The sequence below is a fragment of the Mesoplodon densirostris genome, chromosome 14 (genome assembly GCF_025265405.1).
Source record: "Mesoplodon densirostris isolate mMesDen1 chromosome 14, mMesDen1 primary haplotype, whole genome shotgun sequence".
NCBI classification, from domain to species: Eukaryota; Metazoa; Chordata; class Mammalia; order Artiodactyla; family Ziphiidae; genus Mesoplodon; species Mesoplodon densirostris.
This window is the reverse complement of record NC_082674.1, coordinates 89,155,556-89,171,028: the sequence shown is the minus strand read 5'-3', so window position 1 is coordinate 89,171,028 and position 15,473 is coordinate 89,155,556. Positions and strand designations below refer to the sequence as shown.

General features: G+C 51.6%; 3 protein-coding genes across 6 annotated transcripts; 2 read left to right on the top strand and 1 right to left on the bottom strand.

The window, feature by feature from the left end:
* Nucleotides 1-4: 4 nt before the first annotated feature.
* Nucleotides 5-3,623, bottom strand: WDR54 (WD repeat domain 54). 4 transcript variants are annotated; one of them, XM_060117268.1, is made up of 11 exons: nucleotides 3,565-3,623; nucleotides 2,985-3,273; nucleotides 2,755-2,817; nucleotides 2,350-2,416; nucleotides 2,210-2,263; nucleotides 1,755-1,882; nucleotides 1,301-1,327; nucleotides 773-873; nucleotides 511-673; nucleotides 267-341; nucleotides 5-209 (listed from the first exon to the last, which is right to left on the bottom strand). In XM_060117268.1, exons 2-11 carry the CDS (start codon nucleotides 3,204-3,206, stop codon nucleotides 132-134), a joined length of 978 nt encoding a protein of 325 aa, XP_059973251.1. In that variant the 5' UTR covers nucleotides 3,207-3,273; nucleotides 3,565-3,623; the 3' UTR covers nucleotides 5-131. The 4 variants fall into 4 exon arrangements, with proteins under 4 accessions (XP_059973251.1, XP_059973248.1, XP_059973249.1 ...); XM_060117265.1 differs by having other exon boundaries at nucleotides 5-193; nucleotides 3,563-3,617; XM_060117266.1 differs by having other exon boundaries at nucleotides 5-193; nucleotides 2,985-3,207; nucleotides 3,565-3,605.
* Nucleotides 3,624-3,774: 151 nt separating this feature from the next.
* C14H2orf81 (chromosome 14 C2orf81 homolog) lies at nucleotides 3,775-8,917 on the top strand. The gene is given in 4 exon segments (XM_060117455.1): nucleotides 3,775-3,837; nucleotides 6,876-7,097; nucleotides 7,184-7,543; nucleotides 7,546-8,917. Coding segments are annotated over 4 exon segments (1,899 nt in total). The 5' UTR covers nucleotides 3,775-3,819; the 3' UTR covers nucleotides 8,845-8,917.
* A 731-nt stretch (nucleotides 8,918-9,648) lies between these two features.
* On the top strand, nucleotides 9,649-14,181 carry LOC132501246 (retinol dehydrogenase 12-like). Its single transcript, XM_060116822.1, has 6 exons — nucleotides 9,649-9,826; nucleotides 10,008-10,247; nucleotides 10,541-10,630; nucleotides 13,132-13,320; nucleotides 13,811-13,917; nucleotides 13,993-14,181. The coding sequence occupies exons 1-6, from the start codon at nucleotides 9,649-9,651 to the stop codon at nucleotides 14,179-14,181; spliced, it is 993 nt and encodes a 330-aa protein (XP_059972805.1).
* Nucleotides 14,182-15,473: the final 1,292 nt, after the last annotated feature.

The window sequence follows — 15,473 nt, the reverse complement described above, 5'->3', positions numbered from 1 at the left end:
GGGCTGGGTGGAGGCGGGCACTTTATAAATACCACAGGGGAAACGGAGGGCTGCTTTTCTCTCACATGCTGCCGAATCTCAGGATCTCAGCGAGGTCATAGCCAGTCACAGCAAAGGAGCTGCCCGAGGGATCACAGAACCGGGCACCACACACCTGGGTGTCGGGTACACACTCTCCATGACAGTGTTCCACCTGGGGGCCAGGAGAGCTGCTCAGGGCCCGCCTCATGCTTGGGTCCTCATCCCACTCCCCTTACAAGACACACCTCAAGGTAGCCACCCTCTGGGCTTCTGCTTAGCTTCCAGATGTGTACAAAGGTGTCCTCAGCCGCAGAGAGTAGCTATAAAAAAAAAGCCAGGGAGGACCAGTGGGAGTCGGAACGTGCTGACAGGGGACTGGTCCAGGCTGTAGAGCCCAGTCCTGGTGCCTGAGGAGGGCGCGACCTGGAGCTCCTCCCAACATCCCAGCACCAGGAACAAGGGTGTGTACGGACCGAGGAGGAGACTGACCTTGCCCACCTCAGGGGCCAGATCCAGGGCACAGACGGCCCGGGCGTGGGCGTCGATCTGGACGTGTAGAGTTCCTGTACTGGCTTCATACAGACGCAGTTGCCCGTTCCCATAGCCCGCTGCTATGGTCCCCTGCCACAGCTGCACAGAAGGGCACGGGACCCTGCAAGGGTGATACCCTCCTTTGATTTCCCAGACCCAAGCCCACTCCCCACCCGGAAGCTACCTCAGGAAGGCCTCAGCCCCCTTCCGCCTCACCTACCCGAATCCTGGAATTCGGGTCAATAATTTGAATTCGGGCCCTGACCGCCAGACACATAGCAAGCCTGAGTCATCTGCTGTCACCACGTCAGCCACGCAGTCCTGAGGGGAAAGGCAGGATCAGCCCTTCCCTTTCTCCCCCGCTGGGTCCTGTATACAGGGCAGCAGGGGAAGGGAGGCAGGATTTGCATCTTGGCCTCTCCAGGGAAAGGGCGGGATGTGAAGCCATCACCGGCCAGAGGGGTCCCCTGGAGGCATAAAATGCTTTCCTTGTATTCTTTATAGTCTTACTCCCTACCCTGACCCCAACACACACGCCATGGGTTAGGGTATATAATTGTCCTCGTTGGATGGATGATGAAACTGAGGCCATAGTGTTAGGACCTTCTGGAGGTCTTGCAGTGAGCCAGTCACAGTCATGACTAGACTCTGGGCCTCTTGACAACCCCTAAACCCAGGCAGCCAACATAGCCCATGGGCCCAGCTCCGTGCCGGGTGCAGTGTAACATAGGAATCAGAAGATACATACCCTGTTTTCAAGAGGTTTACAATCCAGCTGGGGAGACAAGAGTTGTCTGAGGGCAGTATCAATTCAGGGCTCAGCTAAGGGAGATCAGTGGGAGCTGGAACAGGGGGAAGGCTTCCTGGAGAGGACAGCACTGGAGGTGGGCCTGAACTTGCCCAAGTTCAGAGAAGGAAGCCACACATGTCAGAGCTGGAAAGTATCTCAGAACCATCTGTCCCAACTCTTCCATTCTCACCAGTATCGTAAAGTGGGAGTGAACTATTAAATGCCACGTAAATGTAAAGTATCTCAGGCTTCATCACTGGAGCTGAGGTTGCTAAAGCCTAGGAAAGGGCAGCAATTTGCCCAAAGTCATCCGGCTGCTTAGTGGCAGAGCCACGGCTGGAACCCAGGTCCCCTGCCTCCCAAGGTGGGGAGGCCCCCGGATTCACTGGAACAGTAGGCGGAATCCACTCACCTGTCCCTGGGCAGGCTCGCTGGCAATGTCTGTGACTGGTGTCTGGTGCCCAGCCAGCTCTTCACTCAGTACAACGTTGGGACCCTTGGCTGGGATGTCAAAAACCAGTACCCGGCCTGACCACATTCCTGCAGAAGCAGTGCTCCACTGATGGCTTCCTGATCCTCCCAGATCTCCACCACACTCAGCACTCCCTCCCTCCATCCCAGAAACCTTAGTAACAAACCCACCTCTCACTGCTCCCCCAGCCCCACCCCTACATTCACTACCCTTTTCCTGTCCCACCCCGCCCCTATGAACCCCGCCATGGCTTTTTGGTGTCTCTCAGACCCCCGTTCACCCCCACCCTTCCCTCTAACACTCCACAATTTCCTCAGACCTTTGGCATCCTCCTGGCCAAAGGCTACACCCCTATACCTCAGCACCCCCCAGTGCCCTGCCCTTGGCCCCCTCACCCACACAGATGAAGTGGCCACTGGCAGCAATTCCTCGGGCAAACACAGCCTGCACTGAGAGGGGAAAATGATTAGAAATAGCATCTCCCGTAGCCCCAGCAAACACTCCCTACCCCCAAGGCACTCAGTCCTGCAGGTACCTAGAGAGGCATCTCCAGCATCCAGTGCATGCCAGTAGACCATGACGGAGCCATCAGACTCGTACATCTGGAAGGCCAAGGCAAGGACGGGGTCATGACGCAGCTGCCCTTCGCTGAGCTCTGTGCTGACTCCTCCACATACTCATGTTAGCCTCAGCCCACCTAATCCTCAAAACCACCCCGGGAGGTAGGCGCTACTTTTATCTCCATTTAACAGAGGAGGACACTGGGCTCTGAGAAGTTAACTAAATTGCCCAAGGCCATACAACTGATAAAAGGGAAGATATCAGAGATGGCACCTGAGAACTGGAAAACAAGGAAGATGAGAAATAAGGAAGGTCTAGGGGCCTTGGAGAGAAGCTGAGAAGACCCTAGTGGGGGAGGGCAGGAAGGTCCTCTTCTTACTTGTATTCCTCGATGTGACGTGAGTACCAGCAATACTCGGAAAGGGAGGACACACCAGTGGACCTAGAGGGAGATGAATCAGAGTAGGAAGAAGTGGTCAGAGCAGGGGAATGAGGACTCAACAGTGTGGAAATCCAGATGGTTAGGGAAGGCCTATTCCTTGAGGTTTGGAGAGGAAGGACTGGTTTAGGGTTGGGCTCGGCAACACCACTGCTAACTCCGCGCCTCACCTGGGTGATAAGTGGGGGGCTCACTCCAGCGCCCTCCTTAGCTTGGAGCTGGCGCTGGGCCAAGGGCACACCCTCAGGAGCAGCGCTGAGAAGCTGCGCGCTGGGCCCATGGACCACTCCAAACTGTGTGAGGTTGCGGACGGGCAGCTGCAGCACGCTGAGGTTGTTGTACAGGGCGGCGGCTGAGCCTCGAAGGGGGATGGAGCGCTCCCGGCGGAACATCCTTGGGGAGAGACGGCCGAATCACAGGCGCGCGGAAGACAGACGACAGCGGAGATACCTGTGGGGGCTGGGAGGTGGGAGTGGGTGTTGTCTCGAGGCACTGGGAGAGACCCCTGAGACTGGGTAGTGATGGTGATGGGGGATCACACGGCGTGGGAAGGGTATTGTGGAGCAGGCGAGGGGAACCCTAGGGCTGAGGCATGAGGCGACAGGGGTTCCCAGAGGAGGAATTGCGCTGGCCCAGGACTCAGTGGCCCCCAAGAGCCCGAGCCAAGGCGGGATGAAGCAGGGTGGCCCCCAGGCCCCTCCTCCCTCGCCCTGGCTCCCCGAAGCCCCCGGACCAGGTCAGAGCTCACACCAGCAGCTTGCCGGACACGAGAAGCGTTCCGTCCCTCCGAATCCGCCGCTACCATAGAGACGACGCACGTACGCACGGCCGTTGGGTGGGGCGAGCAACCCAAACGTGCGGCGCGCAGCGCTGCTGCCTGGTCAACTGTAGGCGGGGCGAGCCCGCCTGCGGCGTGGTTGCCGAGGCGACCGATAGGCGGCAGCAGCAGCGGCGGCGGGACAGGAAAGCAGCTGGATCCCCGGGGCTGGAGCTACAGCTGCGGCGATGGCGCACGAAGGCCCGGTGAGCTTTAGCGCAGATGAGGGTGACCCAGAGCGGGGATAGACCGTTAAGATCGGTGTCCGGAACCGTGGGCCAGCTCTGTGCCACCCGGCGCCCGCCCTCCATGCGGGCGTTCAAGATGACCAAGGAAGCCATGTCGGTTCACTAGGGCAGAAAATCTACACCTGCACCACGCCCACTCACAAGCATTGTCACACTTGGAACCTGAGGGAAGGGGGTTAAATGGGTGGGGGCAGAGCTCAAGAACAAGAAGTGACTTTGGAAACAGTTAATGCATGTATAATACTGTTTCTTATACTGAGGTACCCATTTGGATGGATAAACCAGAACTAGTCAGGCACTGGGGAGAGGTGTTGCTAGATAAGACACATTTCGATAATTTCAGGAGGAAGAAATGGATTAAACAATAATTCTGAGGCTGCACTTGAAAGTCAATTGTTTAAAAGGTGGGAAACTTTAAAATAAACAGATTTGAAGAGAATTCGTGGGACAATCTCTGGCCCCTCTGCTCTGGCCACGTACGGGTGTCACATGAGACGCTGGGTGGGGAAGTCTAAGGAACCAACTCTCCTCTCCCAGCCCTACCTGCTCTGCTCTGGCCAAGCCTGGACTGGGCCGTGGGCCATTCCCTGGGCTTGCCAACAGGACTGTTCTCTCTAGCAGACAGAGGAAATGAGACTTAAGGGATTTTGAGTTCAGCGTGAGGTTTAGGAAACACCAGAGTTGGGGGAGAATGAACTTGGGGGAACACCATGTATGAGGCAATAAGGGTGGGGATGGGGAGGCAAAGGTTTGGGAAGATTACGTTGGGAGGTAAATTTTAGAAGGAATCAGGTTCGGGGAGACTGTTGTGGGGAAATGAGAAAGCTCCCAAGAATCTACTACTAAATTCCTATGTCCTTAATATGGATTTGGGGGGGACTGGATTTTTCTTTTTCAGTGGATTTTCTTGATTATAAAAGGACACAAAGTCACTGTAGAGAACTTATAAAATGGAGAAGAGTGTAGGAAAGAAACACATCCAGTGTTACAATTTCTGTGCTTTCCTTTTCTTCAACACATTGGTTTACATATCTGAGATCATACTTGATGTGTAATTTTGTATCCTGTTTCTTTCGGTTAACATTACATCATGGGACTTCCCTGGTGGCGCAGTGGTTGAGAATCCGCCTGCCAGTGCAGGGGACATGGGTTTGAGCCCTGGTCTGGGAAGATCCCACATGCCGCGGAGCAACTAAGCCCGTGTGCCACAACTACCGAGGTTGCGCTCTAGAGCCACAAGCTACAACTACTGAGCCTGTGTGCCACAGCTACTGAGCCCGCGTGCTGCAACTACTGAAGCTCACGCCCCTAGAGCCCATGCTCCACAATAAGAGAAGCCACCGCAATGAGAGCACATGCACCACCACAAAGAGTAGCCCCCACTCGCCGCAAATAGAGAAAGCCCGTGCACAGCAACAAAGACCCAATGTAGCCAAAAATAAATAAATATATTTTTAAAAATTACATCATAAGTATTTTCCTATGCTATTGTAAATTCTTCCTAAAGACTGCCTTTAATCATTGCATAATAGTCCATCATATAGGTAGCACACAATTAGCCACCTATTCTCTTTTTGTTAGATGTATGTTTTCAATATTCTGCTATTATAAATGACGTCACAGGGACTATTTTAGAGAATATGTTTTTATTTTCATTTCAGAATATGCCTTTGTATGTGTTCATAAAACTGGAATTGGTACTTTTGAAGGTTGGACAGCTTTTCAAAAGTTTATTAGTCATCAGCAGTTCCAGTTTTGTGAAATATTATGTCCTTTGCTTATTATCCTTGGAGGTCTTATGATTTTTAAAAAATTTTATGCATTTTTAATGTATTTGGGGATATTTATCCTTTTTTAAAATTTGTTGCTCATTTTTTGTTTAGGAAGCAGGATAAAGTCAAACTCTGGAGTCAGACAGACTGGCATATGAAATATGACTCCACTACTTCCTTGCTCTGTTGTCCTGGGCAAATTCTGTAAAATGGGGATAAAAATAGTATGTAGTCTAAAAAATGTAGGAATTGAATCCATGTATGTGACTGATATACTTTAAGTGCCAGTAAATGAAAACTACTATTATCACCTTCTAATTAGGAATGTTTTTTAAAATAAGCAGAGGATAATTTGACATATATATGTATATATATATATATATATATATATATATATATATATATATATACACACACATATACTTATCTACCCATTTCTTTATTATTTCTTACATTACTTTTATGCGTAGGCAGCTGTTTCTCACCCAGAGATTATATGACAATTTAAACTATCTTCCCCTACATTTTAAAATTAATTTTATTTATTTTTGGCTGTGCTGGGTCTTCACTGCTGCGTGTGGGCTCTTCTCTAGTTGCAGCAAGCAGGGGCTACTCTTCGTTGTGGTGCGTGGGCTTCTCATTGTGGTGGCTTCTCTTGTTGCAGAGCATGGGCTCTAGGCGTATGGGCCTCAGTAGTTGCCGCACATGGGCTCAGTAGTTGCAGCGCGTGGGCTCTAGTTGTGGCTCGTGGGATTAGTTGCTCCTCAGCATGTGGGATATTCCCACGTGGGATGGAATCCATGTCCCCTGTATTGGCAGGTGGATTCTTAACCACTGCACCACCAGGGAAGTCCTGTTGACTTTTCTTTCTCAAGTTCTTGAACTTGCAAGAGTTTTGAACACTTTGAACTAGTGCAAATAGCAAGGACTGTGCAGTTCGAGCTATATATAGCCTGGGTTCACTGTGTAATCCCAAGTAAGTGGAGGTAAACTGCTGTCAGGTTTCAGTTTGTCTGTAAAATGGGCTTAGTGAGCTGTTATGAAAATTAAATTAGCTAGGTCACACACCTGAAAAGCATCTGTCACATAGTAGTCTCTTAGTAAATTATCCCTCTCTAAAGGCTTTCTTTCCTACTAGACAACTTGAGGAAGCTTCCTCCTAGCCCATAACTGCTTCTCCACTCCTCAGTTTCCCGCCCTGATTGCCCTGTTCCTTTCCCACAGAGGCAGGTCCGAGACCGCGGGGTGACCCGATCCAAGGCGGAAAAGGCGCGGCCGCCTACGGTTCCGGTGCCGCAGGTGGACATCGTGCCTGGGCGGCTCACTGAGGCCGAGTGGATGGCGCTCACGGCTCTCGAAGAGGGCGAGGAAGTGGTGGGGGACATCTTGGCTGATCTGCTGGCCCGAGTCATGGACTCTGCCTTTAAAGTCTACCTGACCCAACAGGTGGGCCTGGATCCTTGTTCTCCAGACCCATCTCCCCTCTCCCTGACCCCTCCCTGCTGGGCTGAGACCCTTTCTCGCCTCTGCAGTGCATTCCATTCACCATCAGCCAGGCACGGGAAGCCATGCTGCAGATCACCGAGTGGCGCTTCCTGGCCAGGGACGAGGGAGAATCTGCAGTGGCAGAGGACCCCACATGGGGCGAGGACGAGGAACCCTTGTCTTGCACGACGGACGCCTGGGCTCAGGGATCCGTGCCCGTGCTGCACGCGCTGACCTCGGTGGGGCTGGAGGAGACCTTCCAAGGCGAAGTAAGCTCAACCCCCAGCTACCTCCCAGCTGTCACCGCCGCCCCCGCCGCGTCTTCGATCTCCTCAGGGCCTCACGGGACTGCTCCAACCTCCTCTCTACCCTTTCTGACGTCTCCCCACTCACCCCTCACGTCCACCTTGGCGCATTTCCCCAGGACCAAGAGAACGTGGACCAGATCCCTTTAGGAAGATTGTGGATGGATACAGGCTCTCAGGAGCGGATGGACTCTTGGGAGCGTCCCCCTGAACTGAGAGTCACCCCGGGCCCCCTACCCACCCCGGTCCTGTTTCAGGAGACAGGGCCCAGCGGTCCTTTAGAGAAACTGGACGACCAGGCGAGGGGCCACCTGTTTGCAGTCGGATCCTTGAACGCGAGCAGCCAACCGTCGGGAGAGATGGCGCCCTCCGGCAGTCCGCACCCTTCTCTGGAGCTGTCCTTGGTAGCCAGCCCTCAGGCCTCTGTCGAGAGGGCACAGCCCCTCAGCTCTCAGTTCTCGCTCGAGGACCTCTACTATTCCCCGCCGCAGCCGCAAGCGGCTGGAGACCGGCCGGAGCTCAAGGAGGAGAAGGTGCCCCGCACCCCCTCGGTCGTGTCGGTGTCCGGCCCCTCTGCGGGCGGCCCCACCACGCTCAGCCCCTCCAGGGGGTTCCAGCCGCAGCAGCCCGGGCGCGCCGATGCGCGGTCCAGCGCGCTGCACTACAGAATGGGCCGCAAGGCGGCGATGGCGCGCCTGGACCCAGCGCGGCGGCCGCGCCGCTGGGTGCGCCCTCTGGCGGAGGTTCTGGTCCCAGACTCCGAGGCGTGCCCCCTGGAAGCCTACCGCGGGCGCCAGCGGGGGGAGGAGACCGAGGCCCCAGCCGGACCGCAAGCCTCCGCCCCCAGCGTCCGCGTCTCCCCGTCAGTGTTCCTCCCTATCCCGCCTGGCGTTCCTTTCCGAGCCTTGGGCCCCGGCCCCAGCCTCCAATTCCCTGCTCTAAGTTTAGGCCTACCGTCTCCAGGTTTTGGTTCAAAGGGGCCCTTCGCCAGTCTCGGGCTCCGTTTTCTCGCCACACACCCGGCGCGCCCCGACGTGGCCCGCAGCCCCAGCCCCAGACTATGGCCGGGTGCCAAGTGGCCCAGCGGCTGGGAGGGGGGGGCCGAGTTGCTGGGTGAGCTGTGGGCTGGCCGCACCCGCGTACCTCTTCAGGGCCTGGACCCTGGGGACAGGGAGAGCCAGGATCCTCACAAGTGGCTTCATCCCGTGCCCCGAGTTCTCGAGGCCACGTCCCAGGTGATGTGGAAGCCCGTGTTGCTGCCGGAAGCATTGAAGCTGGCTCCTGGTGTGAGCATGTTGAACCCAGCCCCCCAGGTGCTGCTCAGCTCTGCTGACCCTCGAAAGGAGGACAAAGAAGGTGGCACCTCTCCTCCATCCACACAGGCGCCCCAAAGCCCCGGGTGACCGTGGCACAGCTAATGAAGAGCTCAACCCCCCAAATGTGGTCGCTCCCCTCCAAGCACCTGCCCCATTCTGAGCCCTGAACCTCAGGCAGTGTGAAACCCACCTTCCTTCTGTCTGCTTGCCAGAAATAAACACCTGAGTTGCCTTAAGTATTGGCCTGATGTCTTGTCAGTTTCTTCCAGGTGTGTGCTGTGGTGAACTGGAGTGGTCTAGAATACAGAACACTGGCTCCAGGGAGTAATCCCATTACACCCTTAGGAGACCCTGCTTTAGGGCCAAGGTGGCTCCCCAGCAGAGGTATTCTGGAGAACCATCCCCATCCCCACGAAGGAGCAGACATAAGGGTTCCAAGTGGAGTCTGCCTCAGTTTGGAGAACTTATAAGAGTCTCCTTCCAGTAGGGAAAGAAGGGGATGGCCCCACTTAAGCGCAGAGTGATTTGAGACATGAGGAGTTTAATTTCCAGTCTCTGGAGCCCTGTCAGTTCATCTTAGAGTGCAAATCCAAGTTTCACTCGGAGACACATTTGAGCCTATGCAGGGTTTAGGGAAACCTGGACTCTCTTGACCTTTGACTTGGACCAGCAATGGGATGAGGCAATCAGATAGCCAGGGAAAACAGTTAAAGGAGGAACTCACTCTCCGTTTCAAATGGGATGCTCAAGCACACCCACGAGTGAGTGCCTCCTTAAATTTTGCGCCTTATGCTCCACACCAACCTCGTGCCTAGTCCTATTCAGCTTTGACTAGTCCCTCCCCGCCCTCCCATGGGCAGCACTTCCAGCAGCAGACCAGACTTCTCTGCTATGTCACTGTGGTCTCTACTCAGCAGCCCAGGCTGGGGTCCTGGCTCTGTGTTCCTCATTCTGGTCCTCCTGCTTAGACTAAGTGTGCAGGCCTGGCATAAGTTGTATCCTTGGGACCTCCAACGCTGCTCCACGGATTTGACTGGGAAGATAGCAGTGGTGACTGGGGCCAACAGTGGTGAGTTCTCCTCCTGCCCTGTCACTTCACTAAGGGCCTCAGCCTCCAACAGCCCCAACAGGGAGGGCAGGGCAGAGGACCAGCACCCACTGTCAGAACACTTGTCTCCCCCTGCACCCCCCCCCACATTGCCCTTTAGTCACTCGCCAGACTGGCATACTCTGAAGCTGCCCTCCCACAGGCATCGGGAAGGCCGTGTCCCAGGAGCTGGCCCGCCGCGGGGCACGTGTGATCCTGGCCTGCCGTAGCCGAGTGCGTGGACAGCGAGCCCTGGCCGAGATACAAGCAGCGACAAAGAGCAACCGCCTCCTGCTTGGTGAGGTGGACCTGAGCTCTATGAACTCCGTCCGAAGCTTTGCTCAGTGGCTTCTGCAGGAGTATCCTAGGATACATCTACTGGTTAACAACGCTGCAGTCTGTGGTATGTGCCTTGATTGCTTCCCCTAAGCACATTTCAGGAACCTCCTTTCTAGCTCAGGGACCCCAAAACAGGCATCCTCCAAGCCTAACCTGTACATACCATGCAAACGCTATAATTCAGACACTATCCTAAGAAGCCTACCTTAAGTTATAGCCTCAAACTTCATTGCCCCCATCTCAACACATCCATGCTCCTGTGGCATTTCTACTGAACCCAATATGTCCTCCGCAGACTTTGTCTCCCTCAGGGTCCTCACTCCATCACCCACCGCCTATATTTTCATCTCCTCCCAGGATTCCCCACCACACTTACCCCAGAGGGCCTTGATCTCACCTTTGCCACCAACTACACTGGGCCCTTTCTGCTCACAAATCTGCTCCAAGGTAAGGAAGGATGGGTGCTTACCTTCTGTACCACCTCCACTTTTCCATTCCCCTGGCATTTTTGTGCTTACTGTCTCCCTTGGTCATCTCCTTTCGCTTGGCACCCAGATGCTTGCTGAGACAATGACCCAGTATATTTTTGCTGTACACAGCAGGGAACCCACCTGGCAACAGTCAGGATTAGGAGGCTGGTAATGGAATCAGTCAGCCCCAAATACAACCAGCAAGAGGATGTAAGATCTACATCCCACCTCTCTTTCCCCGACCTCTGAGTTCTAGCCAGACTAGTAGAGTCAGTCATCTCAACAAAAGCTTCTTGAGGGTGGTATTAGGCCACGAGAATTAAGGAGGTTTGTATTCTTCCTAGGGAGGGGAGGGACTGGGTGACAGGCACATTCTCCCTAACATTTTCTTTGGCTTGTCTAATAGCCTCTTTAAAAGAAAATTAATTTTTCGGTCAGGTAATACATGTCCAAAGTACAAAAGGGTATGCAGTAGAAAAAAAAAAAAGACAGATAGAAAGAAAGAAAAAGTCTCCTCCTCTCCCGGAAAATCAGCTACCCAGTCCCCTCCTGGGGGGCAACTACTATTGCCAGGTCTCATGTGCCCTTTAGGGGGTGATTAAATTAGCCCCACCTGGAAAGTGGACAAGGAGCAAGGCCAAAGCCTATGCATTTGTAAGTATAAATATTTCCCCCCTTTCCAAAAATTATAACATGCTACAACACCCTGTCTGTACCTTGCTTAGTAACAGTCTCTTACACTGCCTCTCTCCCATCTTCCCTCCTCTAATATATTCTCCCTTCTGCCACTTCTAAGAAATCACCTTTCATCATGTCACTTTCTTGCTTCAAATCCTTTGAAGGAACTCTGTACTTTATATAATAAACTAAGCTGCTTCTCTCCACTTAGAAGACCCTCTGCAGGCTGAGAGTCTCACCTTTGCCTTTCCCAAACCCACACCCTTGTCTCCAGCCAGACAATCTGTATCTCTTGGGCCACACTCTGTTTTTTAATTCTGGCTGTGCTTTTGCACATGTACTTCCCTCTACCTGGAATATCCTTTCCCATCTCGTTAGCCTGTCTAACTTAATTCAGCTGCCAACACACAGCACAGATATCACTCGTGCTGTGGGTCCTGCCCTGACACCTCTGCCTCCCCCAGCCGTCCCCATTTACAGGACCCCCTTAGTCCCTGTACGCATCTCTGTTCCCACACTGATGCTGCTGCATGAAGATCAGTCTCCAACTAGGTTGTGAGCCCCTTTGGTCTTCATGTCACTGTGTCTGCAGGTTTGGAGTTCACTGTCCTCTTTAAGAATAATCTTCTCTCCAACAAATTTTGGCTAAATACCTCCTGCTCTAGTTTGCATTTGTGATTCTTCATTTAAATGGAGGGCTCAAAATAGTTTTAGCATTTTGAAACAATAAGTAAACTCATATGTGACAACTACAATTTTTTTTCAATAATTGTATTTATTTATTTATTTTGGCTGCGTTGGGTCTTCGTTGCTACGCACAGGCTTTCTCTAGTTGTGGTGAGAGGGGGCTGCTCTTCGTTGCAATGCATGGTCTTCTCAGTGCGGTGGCTTCTCTTTGTTGTGGAGCACTGGCTCTAGGTGCGCGGGCTTCAGTAGTTGTGGCACACAGACTCAGTAGTTGTGGCTCCCGGGCTCTAGAGCACAGGCTCAGTAGCTGTGGCGCATGGGCTTAGTTGCTCCGCAGCATGTGGGATCTTCCTCGACCAGGGCTCAAACGCGTGTCCCCTGCCTTGGCAGGCGGATTCTTAACGACTGCGCCACCAGGGAAGTCCTACAACTTTTGATACTTTATATAATCCAGACTTATTTTCGGATAGTTAGGAACTCTTTTTTATTTTAAGATTTACTTGTACCTGTTCTATTGATAGTAATTTTACTTTCACTCTTTTGGAAGATAGTTAAAATTAAAAACAAAACAACACACCTTCCCAAGTATTTCTGCACACATTTCTTTTCCCCTAAACCTAGCACCCATATGTCCTTAGCACCTAGCGTGCTGTCTGCCGTAATACAGGGGCCTAGTGGATATCTGTGGAATGAATAAGTAGAAGAATGAATGTATGAATGTGTGAAAGACAGTTTTCACAGCAATGTCCAGCCTCTCCTTCCCCTTCTTAGCCATCAGCAAGATAAAAATATAAACAAGGATTAATTAAATTAGCTCCAGCTGTCAAGTGAAAGAAAAGGCAAAACTCCACTTTTACTTTAGGCAAAAAGAAAAAACCCACTAAAATAAAACAAGAGGAAGAGCATTAGGAAAGCAGCTAATAAAAATGAAGTCTCAGTTCACATTACGCTGTGCCTCGCCTGGGCGCCTGCATGGGGACCCACTGACTCTCTCCTGAAAGCCTGGGATGGTCCCTGTCCTCCTGGAGTCTCATGGAGAAGCAGGTTGGGGAGTGGGCATGGGAATTTACTCTAGGACTTGGATTGAAGGTGTGTGGTCCTCTCTCTACCCAGGGGCCCTTCGGCGGGCAGGGTCAGCCCGGGTAGTGAATGTGTCTTCCTTCCGGCAAGCACATGGGTACATTGATGAGGAACATCTGATAGGGGCTGGTAGACCTTTGGCCTTCAACCAGAACTATGACTGCAGCAAACTTCTTTTGGCCTCATTCACTGGGAAGCTTGCCCAGAGACTGCAAGGCACAGGTAACTGCCTCTGACACCCCCTCCTCCTCCACTCCCAACACTACCTCGCAACACTTCCCATCTCGTTCCAATATATTCTGGCCATATAACACGCCCAACAGCCCCCGAGCCAGCTGTTAGCATCCTCCAGTTACCATCTGTGCACCCTGTGTTTCTCTCAACCCCATCTTCATATCTCCTTTCGTCCTTTTCCAACTCTCCCATCACCTACGACTTCCCTCTCCTCCAACATCATCCATCATGTTCCCCCTCAAGATCACCCAACACTTTCAAATACTTATGTCTCCTTACTGGCTCAGGTATCACCGTTCAGGTAAGGTACTAAACGCTGACTTCCCTGGCACCACCCCCAGGTCTCTTGTCACCTCTGCCCGACAGATCTGGAAGGACCCCCCTCCCCTCGCTGCACATTGCAGGACCACACTTGACCCTTTCTTCCCACCATCCTCCTCTCACTTCCCTTTGTACTACACGTGTCTCACCCTCTCAGGTGTGACTGTGAACTCTGTGGACCCAGGTGTTGTATCCACGAAGATCATGAGGCACTTCTCTTGGCCGTATCTTGTCCTCTTCTGGCTCCTCAGCTTCTTCTTTAAGGTGGGTAGTGGACGGTGGGCCAGGGCTCTGCTGCTGAGGGCCCTTTGCTCCTTGTCTTCCCCCGTGTCTCTACAGGATAGCAAACAAGGCGCAATCCCAGTCCTCTACCTGTGCTTGGCAAAGGAGCTGGATGGCATTTCTGGAAAACACTTTAACAGTTCCTGTGTGATAACTCTTCCCCCTGAAGCTGCTCGGGATTGTCATGTGGCCCAAAGCCTCTGGAATACCTCAGTCCGACTAACAAACCTAGACAAGGTGGACTGAACTTCTGTGACTCCTGCCCTAACTAGCCACCCTCTCCTTGACTCCCAGCCCTCACTCTGATTATGCCTTCTCTTTGCTGGCTCCAAGGATCAATCTCTTTGTCCAGTATAGTGACCACTTCCTCTTTCTGTTGGTTCAGGGGCGTGAGAACTCAGATCAGCCAGAGGACAGTTTCAGCTTCTACTTTACTGCTAGTACTTTGATAGAAGTATTCATGTCTTGGGCACTAGGATCTCCAAACCTACCGAGTCCCATGTTGTGGTGATGGGGAGTAAGAGTCCTTTCGGTGGGTATTAGATGTACCAGTAAGAGGGGAAACTTCTACCTGTACCTCCTGGTTCCTGGCCTTGGGGGAGACGGTACCACATAGTGTCCTCTGGATTAAGGCATATGCCACATCCTGTAGGACAGCATCCCAACTTCATAGGGTGTTGTCTCCCAGCTGGTACTGTAACTGAGCCTACAGGTAACCATTCCACCTTTCTATCAACCAGCTGCTCCTGGGTGCTGAGTCATGCAATAAGGTCAGTGAATTCTGAGAGTGAGAGTGCATTGCTTCTTTTAAATCTACATAAAGTTTGGAATCAGCTTTTCAAATTTCACATACACAAACCTTGTTGGGATTGCACTACATCTACTTGGGGGATTGAAGTTTTTATGATAATGAGTTCTAAACATGAGCAAAGTGTATTTTTGTCTATTTAAATCTTCTTAATATCTTTATAAAATTTTGAATAATTTTACCCATAAAGATCTTGCACAAGTTTTATTATATTTAATTCCAGATACCTTACTTTTTATGCTATTGCAAATGGTATTTTAAATTTTGTGTATTAATCATACATCAAGCAACTTTATTAAGTTATCTAATTCTGACAAGTTATCTGTAGACTTTTGGTTTTTCCACATAGAAAATCACACCATCTGGGAATAATAACATTTACTTCTTCTCTTTCAACTATTATAAATTTTATTTCTTTTCTTAGACCTTAATTGATTTTCTAGTATTAAACCAAACTTGCATTTAAACCAACTTTGTCAGAGTGTTAATTTTGTATACATGGCTAAATTTAGTATACTCATGTTTTTGCTTGGAACTGTTTATTCATAAATGAGATTGGCCTGTACTGTACTTTTCCTTATTTATATTGCCATTGTCTGGTTTTGCTGTCATGGATAGATTCATTTTATAAAATAAATTGGGAATTTGTGTTAGTCTACGGACATTATACGAGAAACAGATGCCAATTAATCGAGGATTAAAGGTACAAGAAACTCGCTAGGGCAAATGG